At 37.3% G+C, this 14,351-nt stretch overlaps 1 protein-coding gene across 1 annotated transcript in view; it reads left to right on the top strand.

The window, feature by feature from the left end:
- Positions 1–12,417, top strand: part of LOC140135948 (scavenger receptor cysteine-rich domain-containing group B protein-like) — a 145,672-nt gene extending 133,255 nt beyond the window's left edge. The window contains exons 9-11 of the mRNA XM_072157646.1: positions 1,888–2,313; positions 6,858–6,887; positions 7,938–12,417. Coding sequence (XP_072013747.1) covers positions 1,888–2,313; positions 6,858–6,887; positions 7,938–8,164 — 683 coding nt within the window. The 3' untranslated portion in view covers positions 8,165–12,417. The remainder of the gene's footprint in view (positions 1–1,887; positions 2,314–6,857; positions 6,888–7,937) is intronic.
- Positions 12,418–14,351: the final 1,934 nt, after the last annotated feature.

Raw genomic sequence — 14,351 nt, 5'->3', positions numbered from 1 at the left:
ACATCCAGATCTAGCGCCATCTATTATAGCACTACCATGTTAATAAAATTGCGCCTCCATTCTTTGAAGTTACTAAAACATCTTGAAAATTTATGAGGATGTACCACAATGGCGTGTAATGCTTCGTTTCTCCTGTCCGTAGTTAAAGGCCCATTCAGTGATTTGCTCATCCGGATGATCGTAAAAATCATTTTGTCATAGATGTGCTAACATAGCCTACTAGTGGTTCAGTCGAAAGCCGTGTATTTAAGACAAAATAAGACATTTTACATGAATCTGTAATTTATATACTGACAGTATATAGATTAGCTACATGTATTTGAATGCGGCTTCAACTTCGTCAATACTGATGTTTTCTTCGTTTTTTGCCAAATATTTCATTTCAAAAATACCAAATGACAATTTGAATGACTTTTCCTTCATTTGAAAGTAATTTATAAACAATTTTAATTTTTCACACTTGCATTGGAATCACTGAAAGGGTCTTTAATCAAAGAAAAGAGCAAATTGATTAATGAAACTCATCTCTTTTAAATTGAGTTTCTGTAAATCTATTTAACTTTATTCAAGGATTTTAACACCCGCCCGAGCGCGAGTGGCGGGTGATTTTGCCGTCGGGTAGGTAAGTTTGTTTTCAAAAGTACCCGCCCCCATAGGCATAGATTCCGGGGATGAGGGGTAAATCCCCTATGGGGACCCCCCTCCATTCTCCTTTAACAAAACTTTCTTTTTGAACTAAAAGACGACATTGTATTGTTTTATGCCAAAACAATTAGTTTTTGCATTGTCAACAAAAGAGCTTGCAGTACTCCTTTCAATCTAATGTACGTATGTTTCCCTAACGTAAGTTACCCATAGAAAATACATGGACATTATTGAAATTGATATAAAAATAAAGTTTCACAAGATTTGATCGTCATATTACCCAGAATGAAACCTAGAAGCACTGCCTTTGATTTATGGATAAAAAGGAGTAGTTTAGAGATACTTAATTTTTGCCGATTTTTCAATTCCAAGTACTGCCGATTTATCGGTTTGACCCATGCAAAGACGTACATGTACATGTACAGTACAGCCCGTGTCATTTTGTTATGTAAACGATACTGTCCACATTGTTTTGGTTGAAAGTGTGTGCGTATTCGCCATAGAAGTAACGTAATAATCGGATTAACTACCATAGCAATAGAGGAATACAATGTTTGAGTAGATCGCCCTGCACTAAAAGCAGATTGCACTAATCACCTGTGTATATCAGCAAACATAGATTGAATACAATACCGCTCTTTTCAAAGATACTAACTGACAGGTAGGTGCGAGTGATCAGCCTTTCTTTGACATCTATGGTTCAATGAATAGGTACCGCGTGAACGTTGTAGTGCAGGGCGATATATTCAATATTGTATTCATCTATTGCTATGGTAGTTAATCCGACTAATCACGTCACTTCTACGGCGAATAGTGTTTCGTATTAGTGGAAAGAGAGTTTCATAGTGAATATCAGACAAAATTACATCATTGATAATTATGTTTTAAATGTGAAGTGAAACAATATCTTCCTTTTCCCATGCATCAATTAATCAATCGGTCGCAACACGGGCAGAGTAAGTTATATTTTTCGTCTAAATTGCGCTTTTTTAATAGTAGTCCGACTCGGGCAAATGTCGTTCTGACAACATTACTGTGAGGCTAGAAACTTTTATGAGTTACCTGCCAGACTGGATAGTGGCCATAAAAGTTAGAGTACACCCACACCCTTGGTGATGTTAAATTATTTTCACCATTCTTATACAGGATTGTTTTATTTTACAACTATTGAAATAATTAGATCAAAATAATATTCCATAAGATTTTATCATTTCTATTTCATTATAACAACCTATATTCCAGATTATGATGTCCGATTAATCAGCGGTACATCCCGATGCAGTGGCCGGGTAGAAATACTCTACCGTGGAAGCTGGGGTGGAATATGTAGTCAGCTATGGGACACATCCGACGCAGAGGTGCTCTGTCGGCAATTACGCTGTGGTGCTCCTCTATCGGCATTTGCCGATTTTGGACGTAGCTCAGGACCTATATACTTAAGTGAAATCAGTTGTAAAGGCGATGAGGATACACTGATAGCTTGTGGACATTCCGGTTGGGAGAATGCACCATGTGAGGATTTCCCACATGCGGGACTTGTATGCAATGAAACAAAATGGCTAGATCCGGAATTTCCATCCTTAGCTGACGAGGAATCCGACCAAGGTCAAATTGAAGCCTCTTCTGCAGCAATAAAAGTTAAACCAGCTTCACCTCTACTGGCAACAGGTTGGTACATAACCATTTTAACCATAACCAATCCCAAAGTTTTAACAAATTATATCACCTTGGGCGGACATTTTATAAATTAAATTAGAAAAGCGCGGGGGGGGGGCAACCGTCACTCAGAATACCCGTTACTCAGAAGGCCCACTATTCAGAAACCCGTCAAATTCTGAATAGCGGGCTTGTTTTCATTTAAAATGACCCGCTAACCCGAAGACCCGCTAATCAGAAAACCCGTTGATCAGAAGGCCCGCTGCTCAGAAAATATTTTCTGGCTATCGGGTATTTTCTGAGTAGCGGGCCTTCTGATTAACGGGCCCTTTTCAGGGTTAGGGTTAGATTTATGGTTATGGTCATGGCTAGGATTATGGTTAGGGTTTAGGTTTAGTGTTAGGGGTTAGGATTAGGATTGGGGTCAGGGGTTAGGGTTGGGGTTAGGGTTTAGGGTTAGCAACACTAATCCGTATCGTCGGTGGCGTACGGTGATTTTGCTTTGGAAACGAGCCAAAAAACCCAAATCTTCCGTTTTACATAATGACGGATGATGTGGCGTAAGGTACAAAAAGACACTGAAAGTCCGATCTGCTCCATTTCATACAGTGGCATACTTGCGACTTTATATGTAAGAAAAATAAGTATTAAGCACAACTCACGTGGTTTTATTTAAAACAAACTCATAGTGACCATAAAAACATCCGTCTCTCAACACGCGATATTCAAAATTCTCGGGCGCCGAAATTGTCGAGTGCAATGACGTCCCAGTAATACAATGAAGGCTGACGACAATTGAGCACAGATAACAATTACGTCATTGCACTTAGACAATTTCGGCGCGGGAATGGTAAATATCGCGTGTTGAGAGCCGACTATTCTTATTCGTTTTTATGGTCAATATGAGTTTGTTTTAAATAAAACCATGTGATTCGTGCTTGAAATTATTTTTCTAACATATAACATGTATAAGGCATAATGTTGTGATTGCTGGAGACTCCCTTTAAGCTTCAGAAACGTGCCGGAATCCCCCAATCTTCCATTTCACATAAAATATCTTGCCCTTCCTTGCAGATATCTATAAATATTTAGCACAAATAGTCGTCCTTCACACTTGTCCAATATTTTCTCTCTATTTAATCATACGAGAAGAAGATGTAAAGGAGAGGAGGGAATAACGGAAATATATATGTAAAATAATCTCATAGATACTCCTGTTGCATTTATTCATAGTCCTTAGTAGTCCTTCTGTTTGTAGTAGAGTGTCCTTTGAATAATATAAAGGCCAATTTCTTTAAAGTGCAGGTTTCTAATTTTGTATGTAGTATAAAAAGTCCTATACCTCCATAATAATAATACCAGGTATATAACTTGTTCTGAAAAGTTTACAAGTTTTCATAACCTTCCAGTATAGACTGTTCCACAGTCTCAGTTCCATCTCTGGGTAAATACTCAGAGCTAAAACGACCCTCCTCTTCTTCACTCCACAGACCTGGTCCACAGATAATACACACACATCATTGTAAAGACCTAGTAAAGTTGAGATATCACAACCATGTTTACGGTTGATAAGGCCAAAAAAAAAAGGTTCGTCTCAAAGCTTGCGCGCGCGTTTGTAAAATCGCACGATTTGACAAAAAAGAAATGCGGAAATTTTTTTTTTCAAAATTTTATTTTTTTAGTTTTTTCCAGAAAAAAATCGGCGAAAATCAGACTTTTTTCTCAAAATACCATGAAAAAAGTCGGGAATAAAAAAATATAAAAAATCGCATTTCGCATTTGTTTTAAATTTCTCGTGAGCTTTGAGACAAATCTTTTTTTTTTTGGCCTAAGTATAGTCTATACCAGTTGTTATCCGCGGAGCCAAGGGATGGTCTAGTATTCACAGCGTTTGATCACGATAATATTAAAAAATATTGAGACTCAAATGGGAAATCAACATGATCAATGGAGAAAATAAAAGCTTTCATTTCAATATTTCTCACCACTCGCACATGGTGAATAAGATTTGATAAAGAAAAACAAATCTAGGTTAAAAAAATAGCAGAACAATGGAAGTGTATATTAGTGTAATAGTATTGAAAAGGTCTAGAATTGAAAAATAAATAATGTTTTGTTAGAAACATTAATAAATGATTACATCAATCAACCTTGTATGATATCGAAAAGGATATCACCACAGAGGCCGCGATAAAATCTAAATTAGAAAAATAACATAGAATAAATTCGTTGGATGAAGATTGATCTACAGTAAAGGAAAATTAACAACACTAATCCCTATCGTCGGTCGCAACACATACACTCTAAATTTTGCAACGGTCAATGTAGTTGTGAACAAATGGTTGAACCGTTTTTTGCACTCTCTTGATGCTACGTACTTTGAATAACCTATGCAGTGCTTATAATGATATAATTACCATTAATTGCCATTAATTACCATTGCCATATGTGTCAAAATTAGTCTTTTGGTAAAGGGCTTGTAATTGTTAGAAGACAATTTCTTTGCTCTTTATATAAATTACACCATGTATTTTCGGGACAACTATGTGTTAGTGCACTAACACATAGTTGTCCCGAAAGTATGCGTTTGTATTTTCGGAACAATTATGTGTTAGTGCAATATAAATAGCCAAGAAATTACTTTGACCAATTACGAGATACGAGCCCTTTTCCAAAAGCATTGACACCTATGGCTGTTTTATTGGATTTATATTGTCATATAAGTACTGTATGTACACAGGTTTATTCAAAGTACGTAGCATCAAGACAGTGCAACAAACTGTTCAACCATTTGTTCACAACTACATTATCCGTTGCAAAATTCTTAGTGTAGTTGCGTACGGTGATTTTGCTTCGGAAACGAGCCGAAAACCCCAAATCTTCCGTGTCACATAATGACGGATGGTACGAAAATACACTGCAAATCCGATATGCGCCATTTCACATTGTGGCGCACGTGCGACTTAAGCTTCAAAAACCTGCCGAAACCCCAAACCTTCCGTTTCACATAGTGGCGTATAAGTTTAGAGCTAGATAAGTTATTCAGTTTTAAATATTTAAAAGGGCATTTCTTGATCCACAGCATCATCCCCCCACTTTTCTCAAAAAAAAGTTGAGATTTTCATATCACTGGAAACCTCTGGCTACATAATGTTTATGTACAACATATTTCTTGCAGATTAATTCGTTAAGCAAAGATATCGTGTAATACACATAATCATGCATAACTCGCAAACGCAAAATCGGAATCAACTGAAATTTTTGGAATAAGCTTTTTTCGTGGATATCTACTGAAAAATGTCATAAAAAGAGGATGCTAGGATCACGAAATACTCCTTTAAGTTACAGTTTAAAAGTTTAATCCGTTAACTTCAATTTCGAATAGAATTGGTCCACTGAGAGATAATATTGGACGAAGTAGTGACTATGTTATTAGTAGCATATCCTTCAAACGTGTTTTTCTCGAAAACGTATTTAGCATTTGTCCTGCAGGTACGCCACTTTGTGTTACGACCGTAAATTACCTTGCCCTTCCTCTGTTTAATCAGACAAGATGTAAGGAATAGGAGGGATTTAGAATTATATACTTACGATAATCTCATAGGTAATCATGTCGCATTTTATTCATAGTCTTTAGAGTAGTTAGACATCCACTTGAAATATCCTATGATGTGATGTGCGAGACCGATTTGCACTCTAGAATTGGAAGTTTTTCCAATGTTTCTATAGAGAATTTGACGCGTGTGTTAAGGACCTGCTGCTTGGATGGGATACCACATGTGGATAATACAAGAAAGAAATCGAGTGTTGTATACTTTCCCAAAAAATCCGTCCTTTTTGGTAAATGTATAAATTTCTAAAGAAGACATTTTGACGCGTGTGTTAATGTTATGGCCCCCACCTCGATGGAGTCTTGATTATAATAGGGCCGAAACTCCCCAAGACAGGTGGCAATCAACTGATGATCTCGCTGGTGAAAGCACAAGACAATTTACATCTGTGGTCTTTGTGTATAATTTATTTTAACCCAACTAAGAGAAGTCATAATTGTTGATTTATTTCTATTTTATTTTTTAAATGTATTCTCCTGTCATTTTCTGTAAACCTAATAAAGATATTCTGATAATTGAAAACATAAATGATAGAGGCTGAAATTGACAACAATACAAAAAAATTATAATTTGCCATAGAACTTCAGTCATATTTGATCTGAAATCGGATTTGGATGGGGTGTATGGTATGCATGGCATGACATGCAGGCACTAACCTATAGCACACCCATCCCGGATTCAAACCCCATTGTGGTATTCTATTGTTAAGCGGCTAAATAGGACAACTCATCATTTATTTTTGAATGAGCGGTCTGTCACATATTTTGTTTGAGGATAGCTGGATCAACCTCCTCTTCCTTACATTTTCTCTGGTTTAATGCTGCTCACAATTACAACACGCGATCAGGTTTTCTGTAATACGCTATCCGTGCATTTTATATGTTTATATTTTTGATATGTTATTCAAGAATCTAATGTCCCTTATGATTTGTTTATTTTACGCAGCTGCTGTCATACCGACGTCAGACTCGTCAGGTAATACTGTTTTCTTATTATTTTGTGTATACCTTTACAAAGAAATCATGTTACTTACTATTATACCATGAAGGTCCGTTGGTTTTTAACAAGTTCACCAAACAACAGCAGCACGAAACGTTCATAAAACGTAGCTGCGTTAGTATAATTTTGATCTAAAACACGCAAACATGTATTCCTACAGTGTGCACCTGTATCGTCGGAAACTCTAACTTTGGAGTATTTTAATACCCGCACCAAACAAGAATAAAACAGCTATCACATGCCTTTAGAACATTGACAATTGATTGCTCCGTTCTTGAAATATCAGACATTTACGAAAATGTCTCATTATCAAACCGTTCCACGGATTCATAATAGTATTCAATGATTTGTATCTGGTTTCAATAAGTGCACATATAGCGTCCAATTGTTATTGAATCCAAGGAACGGATTGAAAATGAGGTATTTTCGTAAAATTGTCAACTTATACCCATATTACACGTGTGGATGAAAGCTCCGTGGTTCGGCAGTTCATGTTTCAATGACCACACTGGGAAAGAAGCTAGAGCTAAGAATTTGTAAGCCGAACAGAATCTAAAGTCGGAATTCCTTTTGCTGAGATCTTATAATGAGAAAACACATTTATTTGGTATATTATAATCGGAGTCAGAGATAATAACTTAGGTCGCGTCTGACGATCAACTCCGCACAGACCGATGGTGCCTTCATCGGAGAAAAGGAAACGCAGAAAATGTCGGTACTTTTACAAGGCAACTTTGTGAGCCTATTACTAAGACCTAACCTTTGAGACTTTTTGTATATTTGAAGGTGCAAAAAAAGGCACGCTGCGTTCAGAAATTTCAATCATTGTGACAAATTGTAAACAAGTCGTTTCTGAGTGTGATTGACAGATGGCGTTACGCAAACTAGTCTTTTCAAATTAGTCACATATTATAATTACTGAGTGAGTATTTCTAGAACAAACAGGATCGTTCTTCAGACTCCAATACCGCATCTACGACTACCTTATCACTTCATATATCTTATCTGTTTTTTACTCTATTGCAGAAGACACTGTATGTGAGGGTGGACCATACTCAAACCAGCATCATAGACGCACTTCAACCATTGGTATTATCCTAGGAACATTATTTCTTATTGGTATAACATTTATTGCTGGCGCCATGTTGATTTCATTTGTGCGAAGGAAACGTGTTGGAGATTATAGTCCAGGTTTACCACTTAGCAGCTATGTGAAAATGGACAACCCTGAGGCTGAACATGGATTACCGTGATTAACCAGCGGAGTACCAAAGAAATTCCCCTCTTCCCTGCTAGAATCTTCTTCCTTTCCGCACACCCGATGACCGCAGTTTTTACAGATAGTCCCTATTTTCTCCCTCGGATGGATGCTGACTTTTATTAACCCATTGCCACACTCTCGATTACGAAATCCTGGTTACATTTCTTTGCACTCCACTTTTTAGCACATTTAGAATGAGATCCCTAATGCTGGTTTCATATTTTTCTGCCGCTTTGCTGCTCAGACGATGATTTTTGCTTCACTGTGCAGTCGCAGCAGAAGCACTAGCGGTGGCCTGCGGCAAGCCGATATATCGATCACTCCACCGCTTTGCCCAAGCTGCAGCATCACTAGGAGTTGAATTCAAGTCAACTCGGAGCGGTGCCGCTCTGACGTACGTATGAGAACAAAGTACGATTTTGGAGCGGTGAAGAGCGGCAACATTGGCTTTCAGAATTATGCTGCTGCTGCTCGGCGGTGTGCAGAAAAATACAAGCGGCATGATGAAGCGTCACGCCGCTCAGTGGCAAGCGGCAGGAATTATGAAACCAGCATTACACTTAAGGTATCAAACATTTTCCACTGCCTGGTCTGGGTTTGGTTCTTTTAACCCAATATGCTTGTACATTCGTGATATTCTTTCTGAATGTACTGCGTACAAATACTCGTACTGAACAACTTCAGGTTAATTTTTGTGCTGATTGTTTTATTGTAATCCTCTTTCTTAGCACTTCAGCAAACTCATTTTATATATATATATATTAGTGTGTCTGCATTAATGGTGCTTACGTCAATATAAGTTAATATCTTCATATTTTGTTAACTCTTTTGCATAATAACTCTTGCTTGTCTTGATTAAATCGAGGGTTGAGAGCCAGAAAGCCTTCACTCATAATCACCTGCTCCCAAAAATGAGCATAAAGTCGCCAGGGTACTATAAAAGATACAATCCATTAATCATGACAAAAATTCAATAGAAAACAAAACACATTGTGGAGGAAATATTGATTTTTGAAGACCAAAGCAAGGAGCCAACTTTATGCTCATTTTGTGAGAGCTGGTCATATTGAGTTACGGCTTTCTGGTTCTGAGCCCTCGAAATGTCCCATGCCTATTACTATATGGGAGATCGCAAGGAATCGTAATATTTTTCCCGTCGCTTGATCAGAAAAGCGACAGTCGATATATCGATTTCTGTCGCTTGATCAGCGACTGCATAATCCATCAGAAGTCGCTCAAGCGTATCCTATAATTGAAGACCGAATTTAAAAAAAAAATAGTTTGCGTATGCCGTACTGCGCAGGTCAGCAACCAATCACGTCGCGCCTTTGCCCTGACGTCGGACGCAAACTAGTCTTTTTAATTCGGTCTTCAATTATAAAGCGTCAAATCGCAACCAGTGGAGTAGCCTATCTATTATCACTGCAACTTGTAATGACTTGATTACTGCTATGTATTTTTGTAAAGTTGGGAACAGATCAGATCATCTTGACTCACAATGTATAGATGTCGCTCCCAGTTATATTTATCAGACGGTTTATAATTTGACTAAGGAGCCACAAGCTATCTGCAACCGGAACTGCGTGTACCCTTTACCGACATGGCGGCATGTTCCCTTGGCATATGCCAAATGATGAAGGGAAGTACGCTATTTTTTCACATATTTTGACTCTTGCTTTTATTCTTACACTGTCGACGCACCCATCTCCCATTATCGACCTGGTTGCTAATGTGCGGGTACCTGGACCCCAAACGTTTGTGGAAAGTTGCCGACAACGTCGCCGGATCTCCAAGAGCAATATACAATCAATCAATGTTATGTGGCTCAATCTGCGTTCAGGTGCTGCGTGTTCGTTTTACTTTCATCAGCTTGTAATCGGCGGGAATTATTAGGCTTTTATCACTACTCCAATAAGTAGTCACATGTTAAGAACGATACTACCTGGTCTATATTTTGCGTGTTAAAGAAAGTAGACAAAGTATATGACTTCGAATATTAATTTGTAATATTTCTAGCAGATTTCACAAGATAATTCTCCAAATAAAATATATTGATATTAATCCGCGATGTTATAAGGCCCGTCGATTACAAACTGATCAAACTATAGTTACTTATTCTCTGTCATTTAAAAGTTTTATGTATAAATTAAGTATTGTCTTAATACTTGATCATGATACGGATTTCTGTCTGTTGCTGGGCGGGCTACGTCAATTTACAATAGAGAAGTCAAACACAAATCTAAAACATATAATGCAAATTCGCCTCATTGGTAATCCCATAAGCTTGGGATAACTCTAAATACGTCATGTCGATGCGCACATCTTTACCGCGAATTCACCGCGCGCATAACGATGGTCGCAAACAATGTCCACATCGGTGTGACCATACCGCGGAATGTGGGCATCTTGCCGGTGGGGGTTGACGCTATAAGTCAGGTATGCGTAGGCGAACTCCAAAAAAGCGCAACCGTACATAAAAGAGACTTTATGCGTAATATGAGCGATGGCGCCATGTCTGAACGCTGTACCGGCGTCAACTGAAGTACGCTTAGAGAGTACAGACATGGAATATTCCAATCTACGTTGTTATTAGTCTATGGGATGGGTGTGACCGTGGTGACATAAGTAGAAATAAATTGCAAAGATTTAGGAGATTTACCGAAAAAGTGAATGCGTTAAACCATGATTTATGATGATTTACGATGACGTAAAGGCAGAATTAAATAAATAAATCGAATAGCTTGATTGTGTACTATTTTTGGTAACGTTTTATCTGATCACGTTCAATAAATTTGAAATTTATGACGTCATGCGTACCAAATTGAAGTCGTTGGATTATTCCAAGGCTGTATAATTTTAAAATGGCATGAAGTGTGAAAAGACGTCATTAATGAAGTAGCGATTTCGTAACTTTTTCCGGGGGGCTCACTAAACTTTACAAAGCTGAATCGTTCGTAACTTACGACGGATCGTAAGTTCAATTTCACTAAACATACTTAGGAATGGTACCCTTCGTAAGTAATAGGGATTTACTACAGGAACCCTTCGTAAAGTTACGTCTAGTATTGGGCATTCGTAACTTTACGAAGGGTTACCCGAGTTACGAAAGGTTAAAAATTTAGTGAAATGGACCCCTGATAGTCCTTCGTGAAATACAAAACCTCGTTTAATAGCCCACTAGCCCACCCAAAGGAGTACCAAATGCATGATTGGACGAAGTGCCGGTAAATAATGTAGCATTTCTAAATTGCAACACATTCATTAATGACGCGACTTTCGTTGAAATTTATGTCAGTAAATATTTGATATTTAATTTTGCTAAACTACAAGATTTTAATGGTGCCAAATCAACATGATCAAAACAAATCTCGTTTTGTGTGTGACGTTGATTTTTGCGGTTTATGTGGGTTTTATTATTTTATGAATGACATTACTGATTTTATCATTCTCGTGTTGTCATGAGATATAGTGATATACCGTAACCATGGTAACATAATTATCGTATTCAGTCATGTATCAAGAATAAGTGCAGGCTCGTAAAAAGGATTTATTTGGGGCTGATTTTTGGGGGTTTTAGGGGTCAAAAGGGGGACTTTTTTGCCATTTGGCGATTGGGGGAGACGGACTCTACCCTTGACCCTCACCCGGTTACGGGCCTGTATAAGTGACATATTATCATAATAAGGCTGGCAAAACATAGACTTCAATAAGTTTTAAAGTTAAAGGGTTCGGTTTTTATTATGACTCTTTCATTTCAACTGACTTCATAGTTTCAACTCAATACGTGTTATGGTTTATATTGGCCTATTTCAGATGAAATCCATACACCCCCTATAATAGAAGACATAGCCTTCTACACAGGGAATGTGAATTGGTGACTCCATTTGGAATATACGCCCCCTGTGTGGGAGATTAAGATCATGTCTTACATGAGGGGTGTATGGACTTACTACATGTAAACTGAAATAAGATATGTGGCAAAACCATTAAGTTGACCTCAATGCAAAGAACTCAATTTCATCAGACATATCGAATTGCATTCTGAATACGAAGAATGTCTTTCTGATATCATGTAATTTTGATTTTTAAAATTCACGATATAATTATACAAATTTCATGACAAATTATTAAACTTTGATATTTTTCACATTTTAGTGTATGTTGCTGGGAGGAAAAGCCGACGATCAATTGAAAATGTTGACCTTTCTTATTGAAGATATGGATTTTTTTCCCCAAAAGACCTAATTTTTATTTGGTGTTTTGGGAAAAAAAATCCACTACGAAAGGTCAAAATATTCAATTGATCGTCGGCTTTTCATCCCACCTACATACACTTTAAGTATAAATCATCAGATTTGTAAAGTTTACTTCGAGTACTGTTAAATATCAAAAATATAAATTTTAATCATTTCGCATAAAATGTGTATTACATTGTGAATTTCATAAAATCAAAATTATTTGATATGAGAATGACATTCTTCGTATTCAGAATACAATTCGATATGTCTGATGTGCTCTAATGTCCCACAATAAATACTGTCCAAACGTTCATACCCCACCCCTTAATAACAGAATCATGTCAGTTTAGCTGTTACCAACCCTGTTGACAAAAGCGGCTATTTACATTAAGCTTTTTTTTTTTGTTGCGATACAATCAGATAAAATAACGGAACTAATTTCTTGAATGAATTTCATGAAACATCTCACTTGTGATCTAAATTGTGAGAAAAGGAAAATAACTTTAATATATTTCCTTTTATTAAATTCCCATTGGATTGTGGACTTGTTTGTGAAACGGAATTAGTTACAAAAAGCTTTCTTTAATCAGATAATACTATCCTAATTCATCAGTCTTTTTTTCTGACATACTATCTTGGTTTTATCTTGTTGTAAATGGGCAAATATTATTTTGATTTACCTTATGTAAATGTGTCAATAATAAAATGTTCTTAGTCGGGGAGGGGGTGGTGCTGATAACAATTTCGGGGGAAAAACGAAAAAGTTCCCTGTTACATCATTTTCACCCCGTATTATCGGTGATATACATACAAGGTTTTGTAAAGTCCAATTAAAAACGGGCTCCTTCTTCCCTTATCTTTTCTTTTGCCGTCCCGATTTTCCCTTTCATTTTTGTAAGAGGGACCTTTTCTCTTTTTTATTATGTTGTTTGAGGGGGACACTATGCCCTCCTGACACCCCCCCCCACCTCCCACCTCGCTGACTACGCTACTGGCAATAGGTGGCATAAATATGTTCATTTGGTAGATTGGCGAATGTCATCATGATCCAGTCAATCTAAACAAATTAGTGGTGTATCTAACCAATGATTGCAACAGAATTTTTTTTTCTCTGTCATGCATTTTAGAGATTTTCCCTCAATTTTATACCAAAAGTATAGACCACTTGACATGTGACGTCATTGCCCGGCAGTATGCGCGCGAAATATTGCATCATTTATGTATCATGGGAAAATCGTGATGTATCATGGGAAAAGGTCGACATCAAGTCCGCGCAATACGAATATTACCATGCTATTACATAGGAACACGTGACAATATTTTTAGTTTGTCAATATAACGGTATTACACGCAAATCGATAGAGAAAAAATTAATTGTGCACATATTATTGAGTATCGATTCGCGTGTAACACCTTTATTTTGACAAACTAAAACAATATTGTCACGTGTTCCTATGTAATAGTATGGTAATATTCGTATTGCGCGGACTTGGATGTCGACCTTTTCCCATGATACATCACGATTACATCGCAAACCGCTGGCGGCGCCCTTATTGCGAATAGCGAGAATTGTTCTTTGCCCTGCAGTGTGCGTACGCATCGTAGTTTGCTCATTTTAAAACTCCCACCACATTTCATATAGTACAAGAAAGCCATTGAACAGTGAATCGGTTCGTTCAAGCATATTGATAGACCAATTCCTCGCCTTTGTTGATAAACAATGATGTCAAGTGGTCTATACTAAAATATACTTTGTGGAAAGGTAGCTTTTGGCGGGAAAGGGTCAAATTTCAAAATTACCTTAATCTTTTTAACAACTATTCCTCTATCCTTTCCACCAAGTATAATTAAGTATACTTTTTGTATGCTGTTCATGGGACCTCTCTGAAAATAATAGCAGTGAAAACAAATCTGTTGCAAGTAGTGGTGAGTCAAACCGCA

Source organism: Amphiura filiformis, chromosome 16 (genome assembly GCF_039555335.1).
Source record: "Amphiura filiformis chromosome 16, Afil_fr2py, whole genome shotgun sequence".
NCBI classification, from domain to species: domain Eukaryota; kingdom Metazoa; phylum Echinodermata; class Ophiuroidea; order Amphilepidida; family Amphiuridae; genus Amphiura; species Amphiura filiformis.
The sequence above is the reverse complement of the archived record's forward strand: the minus strand, read 5'-3'. Positions and strand labels throughout refer to the sequence as shown.